Source organism: Arctopsyche grandis, chromosome 6 (genome assembly GCF_051622035.1).
Source record: "Arctopsyche grandis isolate Sample6627 chromosome 6, ASM5162203v2, whole genome shotgun sequence".
NCBI classification, from domain to species: domain Eukaryota; kingdom Metazoa; phylum Arthropoda; class Insecta; order Trichoptera; family Hydropsychidae; genus Arctopsyche; species Arctopsyche grandis.
In genome coordinates this window covers 13,963,392-13,989,123 of record NC_135360.1, presented here as the reverse complement: position 1 = coordinate 13,989,123, position 25,732 = coordinate 13,963,392, and the positions used below count along the sequence as shown (strand labels likewise).

The window sequence follows — 25,732 nt, the reverse complement described above, 5'->3', positions numbered from 1 at the left end:
AGGGCAGAATTTACTCACGGTGTGAAGAGGCGATTAGCAGAGAGCAGTTTGGGTTCAGACAAGGCTTGGGTACCCGAGAGGCCCTTTTCTGTATGAAAACACTACTCCAAAGATGCAGAGAAGTCCGTAAACCTGTGTACATCTGCTTTATAGACTTTGAAAAGGCCTTTGACCGTGTCCAACACGCTCGCCTGATGGAAACATTAAAATATATTGGCCTGGATGACAGAGATGTCAGATTGCTACGAAATATTTATTGGAATCAGACTGCAGTAGTACGTGTCGATGATCAATTCACTGATGAGATTCCTATAGAACGGGGCGTCAGGCAAGGATGCATCCTATCACCTACTCTTTTTAACACCTACACCGAATCCATCTTCCACGATGCTCTCCAAGAGGCGGAGGGCATCAAGGTGGGCGGCGAGACGATCACCAATATAAGATATGCTGATGACACGGCACTAGTCGCTGAAAATTTAGCAGACCTGCAAAGATCTCTAGACCGTGTACATCAAGAAAGCAATCGAAGAGGTCTGCGCATAAATCTAAAGAAAACAAAATTTATGATAGTAGATAGAATGCAAACAGACACCGGGAATCTAACCTTGGATGGAGAGGTGATAGATAGAGTAAAAAGATTCAAATACCTGGGTACCTGGCTGAATGAAGAGATGGACCCAGATGAAGATCTAAAAATCCGCATCGAGATGGCTAGAACAGCATTTGTAAAAATGAAGGCGGCCCTTACAAACAAGCATCTCAATCTTCATACGCGGTTGAGATTCGCGAAGAGCTACGTCTGGACAGTATTACTACACGGATGTGAGACGTGGACTCTGAAAACCAAGATGATCAGCCGCATTGAAGCTTTTGAGATGTGGGTCTATAGGCGTATGCTGAAGATTCCGTGGACCAAAAAGATATCAAACGAAGCTGTCCTCGGCATGATGGGGAGAGGCAGGGAACTTGTTTCTGTCATCAAGCGGAGAAAGATGGAGTACCTCGGACACATGATACGGGGTCCAAAATACGAATTTCTCCGTTTGATAACCATGGGGAAAATAGAAGGAAAAAAATGGATTGGCAGGAAAAAGTTATCTTGGCTTCGAAACATGCGCATGTGGACCGATATGAGCGCCGAAGAGCTGTTCCGAGCCGCTGAAGACCGATGCGGATATATTCAAATAATCGACGAGGTGGTCGCCAACGTCCGGATGCGGACAAGGCATTAACAAGAAGAAGAAGATTAATCATATAAAATGTAACTATCGAATTAACGTCACTTTTACATTTTATTTTATACATGACCGTTTCACATCTGTCATTTAAACGTGTGATGAAAACTACATGAAAAAACTAAAACTGGATTAAAATTGTTGGCACATAGTATTTTATATATGACTAGCGTTTTTAACGATAAACCGCTTAAACATGGCCAATCTAATAGAAAAAATTTTATTAAATTTATTTGAATATTTATTTGTTTTTTTTTATTAAATTGAACGTCACGGATTTTACTGACCAAACAAACATACAAAGTCTCTTTCGAAATTACATATATATGTATTAGGCCTTACAGGTAAATCCCAATGCGCCTTCCTGGCCAATTACAAAAACTGAAGCATTTTTATTACACAAGTCACTGAATTACGAGACACTGAAAACTCGCAAATTAACGAGACATCTATGAATTGTACATATATTTTATTGTACATTTATCATACTCAAATAGTGGTGCCATATGTATGTACATAGTAAGTAGGAAGGTATGTACATAGTAAGTAGAAGGAAATCAGAGAAATTGGTAAACTCTGATAGGAAACGATCGACCTGGAATCACAAATATCCAGGCCTGACCAGCAGCACTACAGATATAATCAGAAAAATTATTTTCAATCGAGGTCAGCTCATGGGATCAAACCCGGCGCCTCTCGTGTTAGGCAGAAGCTTAACGACCGAGCTATGCTGCTGGCTATGTACCTAAGTACATACATACATACATATGTACATAAGTTTCATTATTGTAACACACAATGGAAAATCTCAGCATACTAGTTACATAGATATTGTAGCATATGCAAAAAGGAGCCGCCGTTTTAATTTGTTTTCGAGGATTATCTCCAGGCTTAAGTACAGTCGGCTAACAATGGAGACCCCTGAATTGACTTCATCGTCGGTAATGGCACTCCCACTAGAGTTCTCAGAACTGACAACGCGAAAGCGTGGGACTTCGTGCCGAGACCGTGGGACTGTATGTATATCTGGTACGTGACTATAGCAATAGGTAAACAAACGTGTCGAGAAAGATGCACTGAGTGACCTGCCCTTTAAAAGCAGGTACTTGGCCATACCAAGGCATTCTGGACGGAGCACTGGCAGTGCGTGAATCTCCTCAATCACCCAATAAATGCTATGAAGCGACTTTGCCCTTTTATTTGGACCAACCAACACCTACGCAACACTATGAAAAATAAAAATAATAAAACGATACGACAATTTACCCGCGACCTAATATCTTTAATATAAGTGAAATGACCGAAAAAAATTTAAGAAGCGCAACATTTCTCAAACACGAAAGCTCAGTTTTAGTAGTTTATTTTTTTTAATTTACCTCTTCATTTAAGTGGGATAATTTTACAATCAAAAAACCTCATATGAGATTTTTTTCATATAGCTAAGGTATGAAAACAATCCGAAACTTTGTCGCGTGTATCTTAAACGACAGTATTAGCTCTGTTCCAGTTCATTGTCGAAGTTCCTTAACATCGTTTCTCACGTCACATCGACAAACATTGAGCTGACGGCAGTGCAAATATTTTTTTATTATTTTTAACGAATTCCTCATGATAAAGAGCATCTTTTTCATCTAGAGTTGTATTCAAATTCCAAAATTCGCTCTTTTCGATGAACCCTAATGTATGTATGTACATACATACATACATATTGGTAGCTACATGCGTATTCTACGTAAGAAAATTTAACTTCGAAACATTGAATTGTATCGATATGTATAGAATATCGTCTCTTTAGTACGTATAATAGTAACAGTAGTAGCAGTTTATTAATGTAGGAACAGCTTATTAATACATCACACTATGTTTATTTTAATAAATACGCACTGAATTTATGTAAACAGATGTTATGCAATATAACATAACAAAATACATTCATTTTCAATATATGTAAGTTATTGTCGTTTATTACGTACAATACAATGTTGCACATAAAATCGAGACTTGTAATCGGTTATATTTTTTTCTAATACCATTTTACGTCTTTGATATGTCGTCATTAGTAAATTCATCTTCATTTTTTTATAAAAATATGTAAAAATATTCTCTTTTGTATGTACTGGGCACAACTATGTACATATTGATAGAAATCGTATTGTTTTCGGAGAAAATTGGTCTTTGAAATATTGAATTATACCGATATGGATCGATTATCCTCTCTTTGGTACGTTTATTTTAACAAATACTAACTTCATTTATGTGAAAAAAGTTATACAATATAACAAAACAAAAAATATTTATTTTCAATATGATTTATTATCATTCATAATGTACAAAACAATGTTGCACATAAAATCGAGGCTTCAAAATTCCAAAAAACAAAACATTTGGAAAATCAAAGTCACCGAATATTGCAGTCAAAATGAAATTATTTACAAGAAGCTTATCAGCTACAGGTGGTACATATATACATATTATGCAAAAATAAATAACATTAATGAGAATCTCAACAGTATTGAGGTCTAGGAAATCGAGGTGATTGCGTTGTCTGGACCTTATCAATGGACAAATTACTAATGATGACCATAACCGTGTCCGTGGGCGGATCCAGCAGCAGCAGCGTGGAAGGCAGCAGAATGGGCAGCCTTAGCATGAGCTACTTCAGGGGTGTCTACGACGCGACCGTCATGACCAAGAGGGGCAGCTGGACCAGCATAGTGCACTCCATGTCCAGCATAAGCTCCTTGACCGGCATAAGCGGCATGGGCACCGATGATTCCGTAGGCGGGTCCAGCAACGATTCCATGAGCGAGTCCTCCATGGGCGGCAGCACCATGGGCAGCAGCGTTGAAGGCGGCGAAGTGGGCGGCTTTAGCGTGGGCTACTTCAGGGGTGTCTACGACGCGTCCATCATGGGCGAGGGGTGCGGCTGGTCCAGCATAATGTCCGGCATATCCTCCAAGTCCGGCATATCCACCATGACCAGCATAGCCTGCGGCATAGATGCCATGGGCTCCAGCGACACCATAGTGTCCGTCGTACTGGCCATAGTCCTGGGACTCGGCGAGGCCTTCTCCCTTCCAGCTACCGTCATCGTGGGATGCTGCGGCCAAGCCGACGATGCAAAGGATAGCGAACTGTAAATTTGAATTAGTCATGTTTTATATGTTTTGGTCTAAGTGCGTCCGTGTGTCGATATATATGCGTTAAAGTATATTTAGTTTACACGTAAATGAGAACTAAACCGAAATGTCCGAAAATTTAATTGCAACGGTTGAAATTTTATAAAATAAATAAAATGCAAAGTATAACAAAAAAAAAATAACTGTACATATGTTTTAAAACTCTTAACCGAATTAAATAATTTTGACGATTTACGCTCACACGTATGTACATACATACATATAACATACGTGAATTTAAATTTATCCTTGATAGGTTTATCCTTAAAAGTGGCTGAAAATATAATCAGAATAATTGTATACGTTAAAAAGCCCTAAACATGTGTGTAAGTATGCACAGTGAGACAAATATGTATGTGAATCTCCATAGGGGGGTGTCCAATAGGGGTTGAGAGTCGCGTTGGTTCTCACCGAGAATTTCATTTTGACTGCTTGTGTAGCCTTTTCTGAACGGAAAACTGCTAATGTATTTTCTGAAGAGAGCTTCGCGTTATATAGTGGCTGTTGGCGAGTGGTTAATGGAGGGGCAGTAATAGCCTTCTGAACATTACTGTACCAATACCGCTTTGCTGCACCAATACATCCACTTACTGCATGTTGCATACGAAAATTACTTACCTATCCTTGAGACTATCTAAACTGTCTTAGGGCCCATTTCCCATACTATTTTTTGCAATTTCGTCTATAAATCAAACCACATACCAACGCACATATTTTCGAATTTACAGTGAAACTATTTCATATAACCAAATTTCGCTTGTTTTATTCAGGTACGCTCGGCTGAAATTCATTTTTTATTTATTTATTAATAATATGTACATATATTCAACTAACATATTTTTAATTTTATTTTATATGAACATACATGACGGTTGAAGATTTGGACATTTATACGTTTTGATTATTTGTTTCTCTTCAAAAAAACTTACTTGTGTGAAAAGTGTCTGGAAAACTTAACATTTACTGGTTATTGATGTCTGTTTGTCTGTTTGTCTGTTTGTCTATTTGTCTGTCACGTATGCCATTAAACCGATTGCGATGAAACTTACAAGAGTTATTGTGTACATGTCCGCGATAGTTTCTTTAAAAAAAATCCCCCAGAAACGGGAAAACGGGATTGACAATAATTTAAAATGTTTTTGCGCCTCCACCTGCGTTGTAAGGGTAAAATAAACGAACAATTGAATAATTTCAAATGTGTTCGCTGCCTGCATTTTTCCGACATATGGGAACGGGAATGAGAACGGGAACGGAAACAGGAACAGAAACGGAAACGGGAACGGGAATTGCATACGTTATGGTGGCATTGCAACGCATGTCGGGTTCAGCTAGTATTTAAATAAAAATAAATATTCGATTGCCTGCTGTAGTCAATTTATAACATTCAAACTTACGAACTATTTAACAGAGTATGCAAATTTTTCTTAAAAGGTTCTAAATATTTTTTTCATTTTAGTTCCAACTTTCACTTGGCGCTGAACAATTCGGCTTTTTTAAATTAGTCATTTTTTATTTTAACTAAAAATTTTCATATGCGTTTATTTTTCATTGCCAATTTTTTGTTTGGTTTTTATTAGAAGGTTGTTGAGCAAAGAAATCAACTCACTTCTAAAACTCTTATTCGTATTAATTTATTAATTTTAAAATTATATATTTATTTTCAATAAGAGAACATACGTACATACATGTACATTAGACTCGAACTTCATTAGATCTTTTTTATAAATATGTATAAAAAATTTATGCTACGTAAATCGGATTGTATATGTATGTATGTTTCATTTTTAAACCACCATGAAAAATCTCAGAATTCTAATTATGTAGATATTAGAAACGCCTATTCCATAAGGATATTACATAATACGTATGAAGATATTACTGTAATGCTTTGTAGGTTCATATACATATTTATGTAGGTTCATGTATTTGAACGTGTTGTACTTATCAGAAAACCGCTTTTAATATACAACATTTAGTCATAATTGGTGTATTTTTATGTTCCTCCTCGCAGTTTTGAATAATCTAAACCAGTGGTCGACAACCATCTGGAAAATTATTTCATTGTTAAAATTTTTATATGATTAGTGGCTAAATGTACAAGTTAAAATTTTACGAAATTATTAAGGAAAATTTTAATTAAAAAGTATGAAAGTAAAATATAAATATCAACTTAAAATCATTTTACTAAAGACATCTATATTTGGCACATAAGTGTTCGACTTAAGTCGTACACACGACTTAAATCAACTACCCGTGGGTAGATCGATTACCCGCGGGTAGTAGTTTGCCGAACGCTGATCTAAACCATTCGTCGGCACACTTTTTTGGCTGCGGGTCAAAATCAAAAAATATGTGACTATTAAGACGATGTTTCGGGTCAATGGATATATTTTTTTAAACAGTCTTTTAATGAATAATAAGATAAATTTTATTGATAAAATGATATCATAATAATAGAAAATATTGTAACTTAAAACAAACACAAATAAGAAATGAAGTAAAATTATAATTCTAATTATTATGAAAACTAGCATTGTCAAACTTTAGTTCATAAATTTATGAAATTTTTCTAGTTCTATGTATGTAGTTGTCTTCGTTATCAATGAATCCCTTGATTCTGAATTTGTGACTTCAACTTACATTAGTCAAGTCTAGTTTATATTTAATAACTGTAAGACAAATACACGCGTCTTAATTTAAAATAGTGATATTGCTCCATTATTTACTTTAAATAAAATTCATATATGAATATGTTTCCTCACATTTATGTATAAGTATATGTAGAACCAAACGCGAACAAAATGGCAAAGCCTATTTTTTTTTCAAAGATAAAACTTTGTAGGAAGTGATGCCCAAAACGTTGATATCTTGAAAACATGATTATTTTCCGTTTTTTTTATAAATCTTTCCCCAATAAATTCGAATATTTTAAAATTTCTGCTATTATTTCTTTGGAGGCGAATTCGTAAATAATATATTTTCTTTTTTATATACATACTTCTTTATTTATATTTTTTGTATGGGAATTCATATTACGAAATTTTTCTTTTTATACATGAGAAATAAATATAAAGGAAGAACTAAAAACCTAGAACAGATGAATCACAGAAATAATGGATAATATTCTAATAATATTTTATCACATTATAAAAAAATATACCAGCCAGGAATCAAAATGAAAAATCATTTTCTCAACTATCAATTAAATGTTATAGTTGAAACTAGCCGGTGCTGCCAACCTGACTAATAAAACCCTAATAATTAGAGTTATAGCAGATACTTTTAGTAGTTTTATAAAAAAGTCGAATGTTTCTATAAAATGTACTATATATGTATTACGTCTTTGGTTAGTAAATTCATCTTCAATTTACAAAAATATGTAAAGGTACACCATTTATACACTATTTACTGAGTACAAATACAAATTGACAGACATCATATCGTTTTCAGATTTTTTTGTTTTTAATTATACCGATATGGAGCCAGTGTCGTTTCGTTGCTAGGTTTATTGTAATAAATACTTCCTTCGTTTATATATATTGAAGTTGTACAATGTAACAAAACAAAATATATTTATGTTCAATATGATTTATTATCGTTCATAATGTAAAAAACAAAGTTGCACATTAAATCAGGACCTCAAATTCCAAAAGACAAAACATTTGGAAAATCTAAGTCACCGAATATCGCAGTCAAAATGAAATTATTTACAAAAAGCTTATCAGCTACAGGTGGTACATACATATTATACAAAAAATAAATAACAGTATTGAGGTCTAGGAAATCGAGGTGATTGCGTTGTCTGGACCATTTTAGTGGACGAATTACCAATGGTGACCATAACCGTGTCCGTGGGCGGATCCAGCAGCAGCAGCGTGGAAGGCGGCAGAATGGGCAGCCTTAGCATGAGCTACCTCAGGGGTGTCTACGACGCGACCGTCATGACCAAGAGGGGCAGCTGGACCAGCATAGTGTACTCCATGTCCAGCATAAGCTCCTTGACCGGCATAAGCGGCATGGGCACCGAGGATTCCATAGGCGGGTCCAGCTACGATTCCGTGAGCGAGTCCTCCATGGGCGGCAGCTCCATGGGCAGCAGCGTTGAAGGCGGCGAAGTGGGCGGCTTTAGCGTGGGCTACTTCAGGGGTGTCTACGACGCGTCCGTCATGGGCGAGGGGTGCGGCTGGTCCAGCATAATGTCCGGCATATCCTCCATGTCCGGCATATCCACCATGTCCAGCATAGCCTGCGGCATAGATGCCATGGGCTCCAGCGATACCATAGTGTCCGTCGTACTGGCCGTAGTCCTGGGACTCGGCGAGGCCTTCTCCCTTCCAGCTGCCGTCATCGTGAGATGCTGCGGCCAAGCCGACGATGCAAAGGATAGCGAACTGTAAATTTTAATTGGTCATATTATATATGTTTTGGTCTGAGTGCGTCCGATCTGTAGTATCCCCATTATGGTGTCGATATATATGCGTGAAAATATGTTTGAACCGAAATTAGTTTACACCTAAATATAAACTAAACCAAAATTTCCGAAAATTTAATTGCAATGGTTGAAATTTTATAAAAGAAATAAAATGACAAGTATAACAGAAAAAAATAAGTGAATATTTTAAAACTCTTAACCGAATTAGAAAATTTTTATGATTTACACTAACAAGTATGTACATACATATAACACGTGAATTTAAATTTGACCTTCATAGGTTAATCAGTAAAGTGACTGAAAATACTATATAAAGGCTGACAATAGAAGTAAAAGTCAGAATAATTGTATATGTTAAAAAGCCCTTAAGATGTGTGTAAATATACACAAGGAGACAAATATGTATGTGTATGCTGATATGGGGGTGTCGAATAGGGGTTGAGAGTCGCGTTGGTTCTCACCGAGAATTTCATGTTGACTGGTTGTGTAGCCTTTTCTGAACGGAAAACTGCTAATGTATTCTCTGGAGAGAACCTCGTGTTATATAGTGGCTGTTGGCGAGTGGTCAATGGTAGGGGCAGTCATAGCCTTCTGAACATTGTTGTACCAATACCACTTTGCTTCACCAATACATCCACTGACCAAACTGCATGTTGCATACGAAAATTACTTATCCTTGAAACTCTCTAAACAGTCTTAGGGCCCATTTCCTATACGTTTTTTGCAATTTCGTTTATAAGTCAAACCACCAACCAACGCACATATTTCTCAAATTTATTGTTAAATTCTTTCCTATTACCAAATTTCGCATGTTTCACGTACGCTCGGCTAAAATCCATTTTTAATAATTACTAGTGGTTTTATTCGGCTTCGCTCGGTTATTGTAATATAAACCTCTTAAACATGGCTAATCTAATAGTAAACATTTTATTAAATTTATTTGAATATTCATTTGTTTTTTTATTAAATTTAACGTCACGGATTCTACAAACCAAAGCCTACATTAATACATACATACAAAATCTCTTTCGAAATTAAATATTAAATATGTATATTCCACCAGCATCGTTTTTAAATATTATTTTATACATGATGGTTGAACATCTGTAATTTCAACGATCGATGAAGAATACCTGAAAAATCGAAAACTTGCTTCAAATTGATAGCTTATAGTATTTTGTATTATGATTTGAATATAAAAACGAAATGTTTATTTTCGTTTTTAAGTCCAAATTTAAATCTGTAATTAAATGTTTTTGTTAAGTTGCTGTGCAACTATAGTTTTTAATTTTGAGCCTCTAAATTTGTGTACTATCTTGTAATGCAGACTGTAATCGATTTTTGGAAAGAATCGGAGAATACAATTTTTTTAAAAAAGGTTTTAGATAATTTGTACATACCTCTTTTACCTTTCACTTACGATTGCTATTAAAGAAAAAAATTGTCTCTTATCCGATCGTTTTCATACTTTGCCATATTGCTCATTTTAGTCATCAATATAATTATTTCTATTTTCAACCTTCATTTCCCTGAGCAACGCTGGACACTTCGCCTTATTCAATAAGATATCTTCTTTTGTTTTTTTTTTCATTGCCGATTTTTATTAGAAGGTTGTTAGCTTAAATAAATCAAATCATTAATAAAACACGAATTCATATTAATTTATAAATTTTCAAATTATATTTGTATTTATTTATTTTCAAACATAAATCAGATACATATATATGTAGATGCGAACTTCATTAGATCTAAAATAGGTATATTAGATGTACATACATACATGTGTATGTATGCTTTGTAAATCGAAATGTACCAACCAAAAACCTCTGCATGCTACATATGTACATAGTTAGATATTTGAATTGCTTATTCCATAAAAAGAACATTACTCAATACTGTAATGATCTATAGGCTCATATATGTATGTATGTATTTAGAAATCACTTTGTTACTTTTGCAATGTATTTTATCGTTTTATTCTCATCAAAGAACCACTTTTAACACACAAAATAAGGTTTTGAATTAAACTAAATTGAACTTTAAGAGGTGCTTACTTCCTATATGTACATACATATAATTCATGAATGTAGTACATACTATTATATCTGCGTGTACATATGTATATATATTTACAGTTGTTATTATTTTGGGTTGGTTATTATATAGGTTTTAATACAACAATTTATGTTTTTATGAGAATTCATGTAACGATTTTTACAAACTTTTTATTTTATATGACAAATAAATGTAAAGGAAGATATAAAAACCAGGAACAGATGAATTATAGAAATGATGGAATATATTTTAACAATATTTCATCACAAAATAAAAACCTACCAGCCAGGAATCAAAATGAAATATCAACTTATCGCTTATCGTCAAAATGTCAACCTTACAGTAATAAAACCCTGATAATTCGAAATTCGAATTTAAATCAGCATGTACTTTTACTAGTGTTATAAAGTCAAATAATTTTCTAATAACATATTATATTTTCAATGTGTACTCATTTGTAATTTCACCTGCATTTTTCAAAAATAAAAATGTAAAGGTACACCGTTTTTAAGACTGTGTACTGTGTATAAATACATACATACATATGTATGAACATGTATGCTATATTTTTTAGAATTTTCATATTATTTTTTGCGGATTCCCTATGATACAGAACATCTTTTCCACCTAGAGATGTATCCAAATTCCAACTTTCGCTTTTTTGTAATCTAATAATATATGCAATTTCAACCTCGAAACATTGAATTGTATCAATACGTATCGAGTATCGTCTCTTTAATATGTTTTAATGGGTTTTCGAATTAAAAAATATGAATTGTATGTACATACAATATAATCCAGGTTTTTGGATGTGGTAGTTACTAAATGGCTTAACAGCTTATTAATAGAGCACTATATGCTTAATTTATTACTTACTGTCGATAGATGTTATGTAATATAAGAAAACAAAATATATTCAGTTTCAATACGATTTATTGTCGTTTATAATGTGCAAAACAATGTTGCACATAAAATCGAGACTTCAAATTCCAAAAAAAACATTTGGAAAATCAAAGTCACCGAATATTGCAGTCAAAATGAAGTTATTTACAAGAAGCTTATCAGCTACAGGTGGTACATACATATTATACAAAAATAAATAACATTAATGAGAATCTCAACAGTATTGAGGTCTAGGAAATCGAGGTGATTGCGTTGTCTGGACTTTATCAATGGACAGATTACCAATGATGACCATAACCGTGTCCATGGGCGGATCCAGCAGCAGCAGCGTGGAAGGCAGCAGAATGGGCAGCCTTAGCATGAGCTACTTCAGGGGTGTCTACGACGCGACCGTCATGACCAAGAGGGGCAGCTGGACCAGCATAGTGTACTCCATGTCCAGCATAAGCTCCTTGACCGGCATAAGCGGCATGGGCACCGATGATTCCGTAGGCGGGTCCAGCAACGATTCCATGAGCGAGTCCTCCATGGGCGGCAGCACCATGGGCAGCAGCGTTGAAGGCGGCGAAGTGGGCGGCTTTAGCGTGGGCTACTTCAGGGGTGTCTACGACGCGTCCGTCATGAGCGAGGGGTGCGGCTGGTCCAGCATAATGTCCGGCATATCCTCCATGTCCGGCATATCCACCATGTCCAGCATAGCCTGCGGCATAGATGCCATGTGCTCCAGCGACACCATAGTGTCCGTCGTACTGGCCGAAGTCCTGGGACTCGGCGAGGCCTTCTCCCTTCCAGCTGCCGTCATCGTGAGATGCTGCGGCCAAGCCGACGATGCAAAGAATAGCGAACTGTAAATATTAATTGGTCATATTATATATGTTCTGGTCTGATTCCGTCCGAACCGTGACATCCCCATTATGGTGTCGATACATATGCGTAAAAATTTGTTTGAACTGAATTTAGTTGAGTTAAGTTTACACGTAAATGTAAATTGTAAAATTTGCTAGTTCATTTATATGTTTTTCCTTTTTTTTGACAATCACTTTTAAACTGATACTACGTACGCATTTTTATGCAAACATGCATACGTACACCCGTATTACATAATATAATTTCAATTCTTTATGTAATTCAAAATTAAGCAATAACCTAGTATATTCTATTCCAAACAAAATTTAATTACAACGGTTGAAATTTTATATAAGAAATAAAAAGCAATGGAAAACAGAAAAATATAATTGAATATTTTAAAACTCTAAAAACCGAAATAGATAGTTTTGACAATTTACACTCACACATATGTACATACATATAACATACGTTTAAATTTGACCTTGAAATGTTATATGTATGTATATTTGACTTTGAACTTAATCAATAAAGTGACTGAAAATATTATATAAAGATTGATAACTGAACTAAAAATCAGAATAATTGTATACGTTAATAGCCCTTAGGATGGATGTAAATTATACACAGTGAGACAGATATGTGCATATGTATGTGAATCTCGATATGGGTGTGTCGAATAAGGGTTACGAGGCACGTTGGTTCTCACCGAGAATTTCATTTTGACTGGTTGTGTAGCCTTTTCTGAACGGAAAACTGCTAATGTATTCTCTGGAGAGAGCTTCGTGTTATATAGTAACTGTTGGCGAGTGGTTAATGGAGGGGCGTCATTGCCTTCTGAACATTGCAATACCAATACCACTTTGTAACACCAATACATCCACCGAACAAACTGCATGTTGCACACCAAAATTACTTACCTATCCTTGACACTCTCTACATAAACTGTCTTAGGGTTCATTTCCTATTCGATTTTTTGCAATTACGCTAATAAATCAAACCACACACCAACGCACATATGTATTTTATGAATTTACAGTGAAATTTCATACTAGTTGTTTTACCCGGCTTCGCTCAATATTTGTAATATAAACAGCTTAAACATGGCGAATCTAATAGTAAATTCATTTGTTTTTTTATTAAATTTATTTGAATCGAAAAAAAATATATCGTATCGTCATAGAAACTGTTTTGTTTACGAAGTTCCCAATCAAAGATACAAAGTCTGTTTCGAAATTATATATTAGATGTATTATATTATACCAGAATCCGGGGGCGAATTTATTTGAATCGAAAAATAAATATATCGAATCGTCATAGAAACTTCGAATTGTTTTCGATGTTACTAACCAACATTACATATTTATTTACATACTTACATACAGACAAAGTCTCTTTCGAAATTATATATTAGATTACAAAAATTTCGCTTTTGTCAGGTACCTACGCTCGGCTAAAATCCTTTTTTTTAATAATAACATGTACATACATATATTCAACTAACATGTATTTAAATTTCATTTTATACATTATTTTAATATTTGAACATTTGAATTAATTATATGTATATTCAACGAACATCGTTTTAAAGTTTATTTTATAGATGACGGTTGAAAATTGAATTTTCAACGTTTGGATTATTTTTTCTCTTCAAAAAAACTTACTCGTGTTATCAAAAGTGTCTGGAAAACTTAAAATTTGCTCTTTATTGTAGGCGTATAGAATTTTGTATGTATGTATATGATTTTAATTAAAATAAAAGCGAAAAATTATTTTTCATTTGTTATGGTTTGATTAGTCGATGTATAAATATTCAAATAAAAATAAATATTCGATTGCCTGTTGTAGTCAATTTACAACATCCAAACTTATTTAACAGAGTATGCAAATTTTTCTTAAAAGGTTCTAGATATTTTTTTCATTTTGGTTCCAACTTTCACTTGGCGCTGAAAAATTCGGCTTATTTAAAATAGTCATTTTTTATTTTAAATAAAATTTGTTCATATGCTTTTATTTTTCATTGCCAATTTTTTGTTTGGTTTTTATTAGAAGGTTGTTGTGCAAAGAAATCAACTCACTTCTTAAACTCTTATTCGTATCAATTTATTAATTTTTAAATTATATATTTATTTTCAATAAGAGAACATATGTACGTATATACTAGGGTTTCTGTATTCCCGGACTTTTTCAATTCCCGGGACACGAGACGGAACCCGGGATCGTTCCCGGGATTCCCGGGATCCCGGGACAGATGTCAAAAAATCTTTTTTTTTTCATATTAATATATTTTTTATTAATAAAAAAATATTTATTTATTTACAAAATATAAAAAAGTAAACAATACATAATATATCTATTAACTGGAATAAATGTAATTGTAAAAGTAAACTTATTTAAAGTAGCTTCTTAAAAATACTAAAATATTTAAATGAGATTCTGAAAGCCCATTTCTAGATTTAGTACAAAATTTCCAGCAATGGAAAAAACTCTTTCAGTTTTGCTCACAGTTGGTTTTATTGTTATAAGAGACGAAAACATTTTGGTTTTACTGTTTAAAGGGACGAAAACAATTTTTTTAAATTATCGGCTTTTTTTCCTATCAGCATTTATATTTTAATTTCTTTTTTAAAGTCGAGGTTATTTTTATTTACGTTATTTTTTATATTTTTGTCTTTTATAACTCCTTATTTAATTATTCATTCATCGTCATACACAATTGTTTCATCTTCATCCGAATCTAAAAAAGTTTCTTCCATTGTGGAATCGTCAATACAAGAAGGATATACTCGCTTCATAATAGTTTTACCGTAGGACCTACATTCGCTTTTATTAAAACATTTAAAGAATGTTTTGTTCGGTATAAAATTATAATTATTAAAAGTTTGTGTTAAAAAAATCAGTTTTAGGCTTCTTCTTTCTTCGATTTTAATTTTCAATTCTCGCAATAATTCATCGATAAGGTCAAGTCCTTCGGTATTCAGATTTTCCAAAAGTAGAATTACAAGAAACGATTTTAGCCAAACGCACAGAAACATTATGCTCATAAAACTTCCATGTTCAGGGAATGTGCTGTACTTACTGCTAAACAACAAACCTTTGAGAATATCTTACGATTCTTTATTATTCGTGCAGTCTTGAAAATGTTATATATTCCCAAGATTTTTCTAAATCAAATTCCCGGGATTCCAGATAAGAATTCCCGGGACACGGGACAACAAAAATTCCGTAAATTCCCGGGAATGTCTGTCCCGGGTCGACCCGGGTCAGAAACCCTAGTACATATACATACATGTACATTAGACTCGAACTTCATTAGATCTTTAATATAAATATGTACATATATTAAATTTATGCTACGTAAATCGGATTGTATATATATGTTTCATTTTTAAACCACCATGAAAAATCTCAGAATTCTAATTATGTAGATATTAGAAACGCCCATTCCATAAGGATATTACATAATACGTATGTACATATTACTTTAATGCTTTGTAGGTTCATATATTTATGTAGGTTCATATATTTGAACGTGTTGTACTTATCAGAAAACCACTTTTATATACAACATTTAGTCATAATTCGTGTATTTTTCTTTTCCTCCTCGCAGTTGGTTGACAACGTTTTGGGAGACTGGGAAATTATTTCAGTGTTGAAAATTTTATATGGTTAGTAAAAGTATAAATTAAAACTTTACGAAATTATTAAGGAAAATATATGAATTGTTGTAATACAACAATTCATATATTTTTTTTGTATGGGAATTCCTATTACGAAATTTTTCTTTTTATAATGATAAATAAATGTAAACGAAGAACTCATTTTCTCAAAAATCATTTTCTCGACTGTCAATTAAATGTCATAGTTGAAACTAGCCAGTGCTGCCAATCTGACTGATAAAACCCTGATAATTCGAATTATAGCAGGTACTTTTATTAGTATTATCATAAAATCGATACTCATTAGTAAATTCATCTTCAATTTTCTACAAAAATATTTAAAGGTACACCATTTGTGCACTATTTACTAACTACAAATACAAATTGACAGACATCATATCGTTTTCAGAAGATTTTTTTTATCGTTATATCGCTTATTAATTTTATCGCTTTCCAAAAAGAATCGTCTTTTGAATTATACCGATATAGATCGAGTATCGTTTCGTTGGTAGGTATATTTTAATAAAAACTTACTGTAAATAGAAGTAGTGCAATGTAACAAAACAAAATCTATTTATTTTTAATATGATTTATTATCGTTCATAATGTACAAAACAACGTTGCACACAAAATCGAGACTTCAAATTCCAAAAACAAAACATTTGGAAAATCTAAATCACCGAATATTGCAGTCAAAATGAAATTATTTACAAGCTTATCAGCTACAGTTGGTACATATGTACATAAATATATATTATACAAAAATAAATAACATTAATGAGAATCTCAACAGTATTGAGGTCTAGGAAATCGAGGTGATAGCGTTGTCTGGACCTTATCAATGGACGAATTACCAATGGTGACCATAACCGTGTCCGTGGGCGGATCCAGCAGCAGCAGCGTGGTAGGCGGCAGAATGGGCAGCCTTAGCATGAGCTACTTCAGGGGTGTCTACGACGCGACCGTCATGACCAAGAGGGGCAGCTGGACCAGCATAGTGCACTCCATGTCCAGCATAAGCTCCTTGACCGGCATAAGCGGCATGGGCACCGATGATTCCGTAGGCGGGTCCAGCAACGATTCCATGAGCGAGTCCTCCATGGGCGGCAGCACCATGGGCAGCAGCGTTGAAGGCGGCGAAGTGGGCGGCTTTAGCGTGGGCTACTTCAGGGGTGTCTACGACGCGTCCATCATGGGCGAGGGGTGCGGCTGGTCCAGCATAATGTCCGGCATATCCTCCATGTCCGGCATATCCACCATGTCCAGCATAGCCTGCGGCATAGATGCCATGTGCTCCAGCGACACCATAGTGTCCGTCGTATTGGCCATAGTCCTGGGACTCGGCGAGGCCTTCTCCCTTCCAGCTTCCGTCATCGTGGGATGCTGCGGCCAAGCCGACGATGCAAAGGATAGCGAACTGTAAATTTTAATTTTAATTTGTTAGTTTTTACAAATCACTATATATTTCTAAATTTATTTTGACTTTGGAAAGATTCGAAATCTTTGAAACCACCAATTGTATTTTAGGCAAAACATCATAATTTAGAAGAGATCAATAGCAAAATCGAAATATTTCACGGTTAAGTAATCACACAATGAAACATGAGGGTGTCGAATAGGGGTTGGTTCTCACCGAGAATTTCATTTTGACTGGTTGTGTAGCCTTTTCTGAACGGAAAACTGCTAATGTATTTTCAGGAGAGAGCCTCGTGTTATATAGTAACTGTTGGCGAATGGTCAATGGAAGGGGCGGTCATAGCCTTCTCCGCACGCAACACCAATACCACTTTGTTGCATTTACACATCCACTATTCAAACTATTTCATACCAAAAATTGCTCTATTAATCTATCCTTGAGTATCTTTCTAAAATTATCTCTTAGGGCCAAAATTGTATTTTTTTTTTCAATCTCGATAAAAAACTAAATGTCAAGATGTGTATTGATCAAAATAGAGCACTTCTAACACATTACCAAATTTCTTAAATCAAAAAAAAATAATCTATTGCACTTATTTTGTAAATAATAAAAAGAACAATTTAACTAGGTAAGTTTACATAAAAGTGTTTTATGTAAACATCTATTTTTATCATAAACGTATAACATTTTTTTCACTCCACGTGTCCACTTTTCAGTTCCAAAAACACTATTTATGTGTGACTTTATTGACAAATTGTTATCATTCAATATGTTATAATTCGATATGTCCAGAATCTGGGGAAAGTAGAATAAGCGTATTACAGACCACCAGTATTTATAAATATTGTTAAATGCAAAACATTGTATTTATCGATATGAAGAAAAGTGGATTTTTGTATTATTTAGTCAAACACAAACCAATCTGATCATTTAAAATGTACACAAAAGAACAAATCGACCAAACGAACTAGTTTGTTTAAATGTTACAGTTGAAGTGTATCTTCTATGTAGTTGTAATATATTTTGGCTAGTTGGAATATATTCCATCTAACCTGGTACCAACCACCGTTATAGTAGAAGTGTAATATTTTATTTATTTTATTACATTTTATACCAGGAAGGCCTTACAGGTAAACCCCATTGCCTTCCTGGTCAATTATAAACAATGCAGCATTTTTATTACACAAGTCGCTGAATTACGAGACACTGAAAACTCGCAAATTAACGAGACATCTATGAATTGTACATACATTTTATTGTACATTAATCATACTGAAATAGTGGTGAAATATGAACATAGTAGGTAGGAAGGTTTTTAGCCAATTTAATCGGGAACCGTTTCAACAATAAAATCAGAGAAATTGGCAAAGTCTGATAGGAAACGATCGAACTGGAGTCACAAATTTCCAGGTCTGACCAGCAGCACTACACTCGGAAAAATTCTTTCCAATCGAGGTTAGCTCACGGGATCGAACCCGGTGCCTCTCGGTGTTAGGCAGAAGCTATGCTGCTGGCTAATATATTTTGACTAGTTGGAATATATTCCGTCTATCCAACGTAAGTTGATTCATATGGCGAATTAAATTCCAACTGGTCATAATATATATATATATATATATATATATATATATATATATATATATATATATATATATATATATATATATATATATATATATATTATAACAACTGAAAATACACCTCAAATATAAATAAGATGGAGACTAGTAAATTGAGTTGAAAAGTCACATTTTTGTTTTGAACTCATTCTTAAATTATCGTAATATGGTACTCATTATCTTTATTCGTAATATCTAGCAAATATTAATACATTATTGAATTCTAAAGCATTCGTAATAACATCAGAGCTGTCTAAACTCAACTGTTATATTACAACTGGCGCACATTGTTGAAAGTGTATTTGCGCTTGTAGGGATATAATTTACTAGTTGAATTGCTTTCGAATAAGAATGGCTGTAACATATTCAATGTTTTTATGTGTAATTATTTTACTCCGGAGTTCCAAAATTACGTCCATAATTTGTGGGACGTCACTTGCATTTACATCATTTCATTTTCCAAAATAATCTATTGGCACATATTTAATTTTTATATGATTCTGTAGTTCTAATTGCAATAGCATTACTTGATTTTTGTTACATAAAATCGATTATTCATATTGGAATGAAAATCTCATTATGCTAGAGTTAGATATGAGATAAACTTGTGTGGGTTCTACCAACACTAGTGGGGTTTATCAAACATACCTGCATATGTATACATGTGTACGTTATGTGCCTTGAAAAATAAGTGAATACATGCATACACATGTATAATCTATAATATAATATTGTATATAATCATTAATCAATAGCAAATTTAATGGTCGCAATTTCGTATACCTAAGGGAAGCCTTGAAGGTATTCTTGAAGTGTATTTTTTTTCCTTTTATGCCCTTCAAAGAACAAATTTCAATATATGTACATATATTTAAAAATAAAAGTCGTGATTTGAGTGATCGTTCACCTCAACGCCATGATGACTAAACAGTACAAACCTCGAATGGCACTTTCTATAATAATTCACCGAGTGTTTGGGAGAATATTTAAATGCTTTATTCATCTAAGGTAAAAATGCAAATCAAAAACATCCAAATCTGAAAGAAATTAAACCACAAGTTGGGTAGAGTATGTTAAAAATATCTTGAAAGTTTTTTGTTTAAGTTTTTGGATTCAATTATCTCACAAACCGCTCAGTGGATTAGACTATTTTTTACTTTATCTATGTACGTAGTAACAATAGATGAAGTTTTGTGATCATGAGAAAATTCGAACTCGAGATTTTGACTGATTCGAACTCAGAATCGATTACTGATCACGTTTTTATGATCTAGAAAAAATGTGTGTGTGTGTGTCTGTGTGTGTGGCTGTGTGTGTGGCTGTGTATTTTGGGGATTTTTTCAACACCGTTAGTCCTATCAAACCGAAACTTAGTGTCGGTTACTGAAATTCTTATAGACACTACGTAAATTTTTTTCAAATTTTTAAGTTGGCCGGAAATGGTACCTCCCCTTATAGGTATCCTCTTTTTTTTAAGTTTTTGAATTCGATTTTCTCCCAAACTATTAACTGAATCGGACTGAATTTTTTTTACATGTACTAGAAATAATAATTTTTATAATTTTACATTTTTTAAATATTTTTATCTGAACCGGAAGTAGTACTTTTACTCTAGAGAATCGAGGTTTTTTATGTTTTTATCAAAAGCCTTTTGATTTATCGAACTGAAATTTCATATTGATCAGTTTAAGCTTAATACCAAGTTATGTATACAATTTGGTAAGCGTCTGTCGACCGGAAGTGGCAGTTTACTCTTGTTGGATTTTTCTTCCACTATTTTTTTCGACCCCTTAAACATGTGTGGTCTTCACGAAAAAATTCAAGTATAATTCTTGTATCAATGTGATTAAAATAAAAAAAAAATCACTAAATTTAATAAACCGGAAGTGGGACTTTTTCTCTTCCGGAAGCTTCCGGAAGGAAGGTCAAAAATGTTGTCGCCTGGTTTTATTTGTAATAGAAATTATATATTTTATACACTAATATTTTTTAAATATTTTACATTAACCGGAAGTAGTACTTTTACTCTAAAGAATTGAGGATTTTTCTATGTTTTTCTCAAAATCCTTTAGGTATATTGAACTGAAATTTCATATTTAAATTTTAAGCTTAAGAGGGCTGGACCCCAGCGCCTTGTCCTTACAAACATATTAGACTTCTCCCTTCCTCAATTATGGCACTAGAGAAATTTTTTTTAATATGCTATTTATATCCACATATAATTGATTTTTTGATTTTTGATTTATTTGATTTTTTGATTAATCAAAAAAAAAATCGAAAAATGCCTATGGTGGATATAAATAGCATATTAAAATAAAATTTCTCTAGTGCCATAATTGAGGAGGGGAGAAGTCTAATACGTTTGTATGGACAAGGCGCCGGGGTCCAGCCCTCTTAATATCAAGTTTTATATAAAATTTGGTGAACATCTGTCAACCGGAAGTAGCAGACTACTCTTGTTCGATTTTTCTTCCACTATTTTTTTCGACCTTAAAATATTTGTGCTTTCACGAGAAAATACAAGTATAATCCTTATATCAATGTGATCAAAATAAAATAAATTTAATTTAATTTTTTTCTCTTGAAAAGTTAAAAATGTTGTGACCACACGATTTTTTCGACACCACTGAACGTATCAAGCTGAAATTTAATATTTGTATTCTTTATGAGCTAACTGAGAGATGATATATTTTTGTCTAGAATTCGTAAACCGGAAGTAATGATTTTTTTTAAAACAATATTCTATTATTTAATTTTGACCTTTTAAATTTCATTTTTCTACCATCTTGATATTTCATGTTTATAATACCTATATATGTATATATATACCTCAAGTACATAATAAAAAATAAATTTATTACTTAAGAAGTAAAACTAGGAACTTTTGTCTTCGGTGAGTTTTCCTACATTTGCGCTTAATTTGTTTCGAAAGTGCTATCATAGTCGGTGTACATACATATGTATGTACGTGTATGTATGTACATACATACATATGTCTCATTATCGAATTTTGTTTTTTATGCACCATACATTTAAAATTATACTCCGATAAAGTATTCGTACACTTTATCCAAAAATTCTTTATACATACATACGTGGGTTGGTCACATCCGAATGTTTTTTAGAATTTTTATAAAAACAAAAAAAAATTGTTTTACATGTATCTAATGTTATTACAAAATACTAATTATTTAATTATTTAAATAATTGATTGTAAAAAATGGAGTAGCATAATGAAACAAAAAAGGTTATTTTTCAGAACGATTTATTTATCGTTCATAATGTACAAAAAAATGTTACACAAAAATCGAGACTTCAAATTCCAAAAGACAAAACATATGGAAAATCTAAGTCACCGAATTGCAGTCAATTGCAGTCAAAATGAAATTACATATTTACAGAACGCTTATTGGCTACAGGTGGTACATATAATGTAATACATGCATATTATACAAAAATAAATAACATTTTTGAGAATCTCAACAATATTGAGGGCTAGGAATTCGAGTTGATATGTTGTCTGACCCAAACGATGGACGAATTACCAATGGTGACCATAACCGTGTCCGTGGGCGGATCCAGCAGCAGCAGCGTGGAAGGCAGCAGAATGGGCAGCCTTAGCATGAGCTACTTCAGGGGTGTCTACGACGCGACCGTCATGACCAAGAGGGGCAGCTGGACCAGCATAGTGTACTCCATGTCCAGCATAAGCTCCTTGACCGGCATAAGCGGCATGGGCACCGAGGATTCCGTAAGCGGGTCCAGCAACGATTCCGTGAGCGAGTCCTCCATGGGCGGCAGCTCCATGGGCAGCAGCATTGACGGCGGCGAAGTGGGCGGCTTTAGCGTGGGCTACTTCAGGGGTGTCTACGACGCGACCGTCATGACCAAGAGGGGCAGCTGGACCAGCATAATGTCCGGCATATCCTCCATGTCCAGCATATCCACCAAGGCCTCCATAGCCACCAAGGCCTGCATAGCCTGCGGCGTAGATGCCATGGGCGCCAGCAACACCATAGTGTCCGTCGTACTGGCCGTAGTCCTGGGACTCGGCGAGGCCTTCTCCCTTCCAGCTGCCGTCATCGTGAGATGCTGCGGCCAAGCCGACGATGCAAAGGATAGCGAACTGTAAATTTTAATATTAATTGGTTAGTTTTTACACTTCAGAGTAAAGCAGGGTGGTGATACAATTTTTACATCACTATGTACTTCTAAATTGATAGGGAATGAATATAACTTTGAAAACTTTCGAAATCTTTGACAACCAACAACTGTATTTAATGCAAAAAAAAATTAGAAAAGTTGAATATAAAGTTTTATAGAAACCCCTTCAGGGTAAGTAATGGAACACAACAGAACACATGTCTCAATGTGGGTGTATCGAATTGGGGTTGGTTCTCACCGAGAATTTCATTTTGACTGATTGTGTAGCCTTTTCTGAACGGAAAACTGCTAATGATAAATTCAGGAGAGAGTCTCGCGTTATATAGTGGCTGTTGGCGAGTGGTCAATCGGAGGGGCGGTCATAGCCTTCTGCACATTGCAATACCAACACCACTCTGCTGCACCAACACATCCACCGACTTTAATTATTGCATACGAAAATTACATACTTACATATCCTTGACACTCTCTATACTAAACTATCTTCGGGCCAATTTCCTATTAGATTTTTTTGTAATTTTGTTGATAAACCAACACCCGTAAATACATACGACAAGCCCATGTTGGTTAAAGTAAATTTTGTTCATATCACAAATTTTCTTGAGTATAACGTATTTAAATAGATATGGATTGAATAGATTTCACAAAAATCTGCCTATTATTTTATGTTGTAAGAAATAGCTGTTCTTCGATTTGCAAATATGTATAATAAAATATGTAAAGACATTCACACAACTGTAGTTTGGAAGTGAATTGAATGTTTTATATCTATTTAATCAACGTTGAATGAATGTACATATTTACATATATGTATATACATATACATATATGTATGTGTATTTGGAACATAGCATTCAATGCATTATAATTTCTTTTAGAAATTAGATCATTTCTATATCTAATCTATGTATGTATATCAGGAGTGCAAGTGAGATCTACAAATTTGTTTATTTTGCATTTTCAAAGTCAATTCACATTTTTTTTTGTTTATTTTTTTCAAATTAATATTAACACAATATAATAAATGACTCCTTTCGATCGTTTTTCATTTGTTTATTTTTCTTTGCATATCTATTTAACATTTACATCTATAATTATGTGACACTTTTTTTTTTCTAGTGGTTTTACCCAGCTTTGATCAGTATTTATAATATAAACCGCTTAAACATGGTTAACCTTATAGTAAACATTCATTTGTATTTTATTAAATTTATTTGAATCGAAAAAACATAATATTAATGACAACCAATCAGAAATGAATGTTTTTTATATATAAGTGAACCGAAACTGACAAAGCAGACCTGATCTGGAACTAAAATAGGAATCCGGATCCGGAACTGAGAAACGAATCCGGAACCGGAACTAAAAATGAAATCGGGATCCGGAACTAAAACAGGAATCCTAATCCGGAACTGAAAAAGGAATTGGGATTTGGAAATGAAAAAGGATTCCGGATCTGGAACTGAAACAGGAATCCGGATCAAGAATTAAAAAAGACATCCGTATCCGGAATGGAAAAAGGCATCCAAATCCGGGAACGATAAAAGAATCCGGAAACGTAACTGACAAAGTAATCCGGAAACGGAATCGAAATCGAAAGTGGAATCAATATCGTCGTCATAGAAAATTTGATTTGTTTTCGATGCTTCCAACCAAACCTTACATAGTTACATACTTACATTAAACCTTACATACAAAGTCTTTTTCAAAATTATAAATTGGATACATATTTCAAATGTTCGCTTTTGACATAAAATCTGATTATTGATTTCGCAAAGATTTCACATTGGGATCATTTTAACTGAATACAAATTTTATCTTGTACTTTAAACTTTATACTTACTTTCGTACTTTCGCTAGTGTTATAATAAATCTAAACATTTTCCTATGCGCATTTTATGTTTTTTATGTCTGCTTATTAGTACATTCAACTGTTTTTGCATTTTTTGAACAAATTTAACAACAATTTTAGATTATCTTTCGTTCGTTTTAGATTATCTATAAAGAATCGTTATATCGTCGGTATGCTGGCAGAAAACTTCAAGTAAAAAAGCCTTGTTTTGAGAAAATGGTTTATTTTAAAGTAGTTTGAAGCTCTCTATTTTGTGACCTAAATCATTATTCATTTTTTCACTTATCAAATAAAAAAAAAACTGAATTCAATAACAAATTCAAAACATCCATTTTTTAACTGAACGTTTTCTGCCATATATTTATTTC

The 25,732-nt window shown here is 33.7% G+C and overlaps 5 protein-coding genes across 5 annotated transcripts; all 5 read right to left on the bottom strand.

The window, feature by feature from the left end:
• Window positions 1–3,539: 3,539 nt before the first annotated feature.
• On the bottom strand, window positions 3,540–5,020 carry LOC143912606 (uncharacterized). The gene is made up of 2 exons (XM_077431898.1): window positions 4,829–5,020; window positions 3,540–4,372 (listed from the first exon to the last, which is right to left on the bottom strand). Exons 1-2 carry the CDS (start codon window positions 5,018–5,020, stop codon window positions 3,809–3,811), a joined length of 756 nt encoding a protein of 251 aa, XP_077288024.1. The 3' UTR covers window positions 3,540–3,808.
• A 2,972-nt stretch (window positions 5,021–7,992) lies between these two features.
• Window positions 7,993–9,361, bottom strand: LOC143912752 (uncharacterized). Its single transcript, XM_077432102.1, has 2 exons — window positions 9,311–9,361; window positions 7,993–8,808 (listed from the first exon to the last, which is right to left on the bottom strand). Exons 1-2 carry the CDS (start codon window positions 9,320–9,322, stop codon window positions 8,242–8,244), a joined length of 579 nt encoding a protein of 192 aa, XP_077288228.1. The 5' UTR covers window positions 9,323–9,361; the 3' UTR covers window positions 7,993–8,241.
• Window positions 9,362–11,821: 2,460 nt separating this feature from the next.
• Window positions 11,822–13,551, bottom strand: LOC143912605 (uncharacterized). The gene is made up of 2 exons (XM_077431897.1): window positions 13,363–13,551; window positions 11,822–12,652 (listed from the first exon to the last, which is right to left on the bottom strand). The coding sequence occupies exons 1-2, from the start codon at window positions 13,549–13,551 to the stop codon at window positions 12,086–12,088; spliced, it is 756 nt and encodes a 251-aa protein (XP_077288023.1). The 3' UTR covers window positions 11,822–12,085.
• Window positions 13,552–17,162: 3,611 nt separating this feature from the next.
• On the bottom strand, window positions 17,163–17,957 carry LOC143912604 (uncharacterized). Its single transcript, XM_077431896.1, has 2 exons — window positions 17,946–17,957; window positions 17,163–17,729 (listed from the first exon to the last, which is right to left on the bottom strand). Exons 1-2 carry the CDS (start codon window positions 17,955–17,957, stop codon window positions 17,163–17,165), a joined length of 579 nt encoding a protein of 192 aa, XP_077288022.1.
• Window positions 17,958–22,604: 4,647 nt separating this feature from the next.
• LOC143913176 (uncharacterized) lies at window positions 22,605–23,811 on the bottom strand. The gene is made up of 2 exons (XM_077432822.1): window positions 23,751–23,811; window positions 22,605–23,474 (listed from the first exon to the last, which is right to left on the bottom strand). The coding sequence occupies exons 1-2, from the start codon at window positions 23,760–23,762 to the stop codon at window positions 22,890–22,892; spliced, it is 597 nt and encodes a 198-aa protein (XP_077288948.1). The 5' UTR covers window positions 23,763–23,811; the 3' UTR covers window positions 22,605–22,889.
• Between the last annotated feature and the right edge of the window lie 1,921 nt (window positions 23,812–25,732).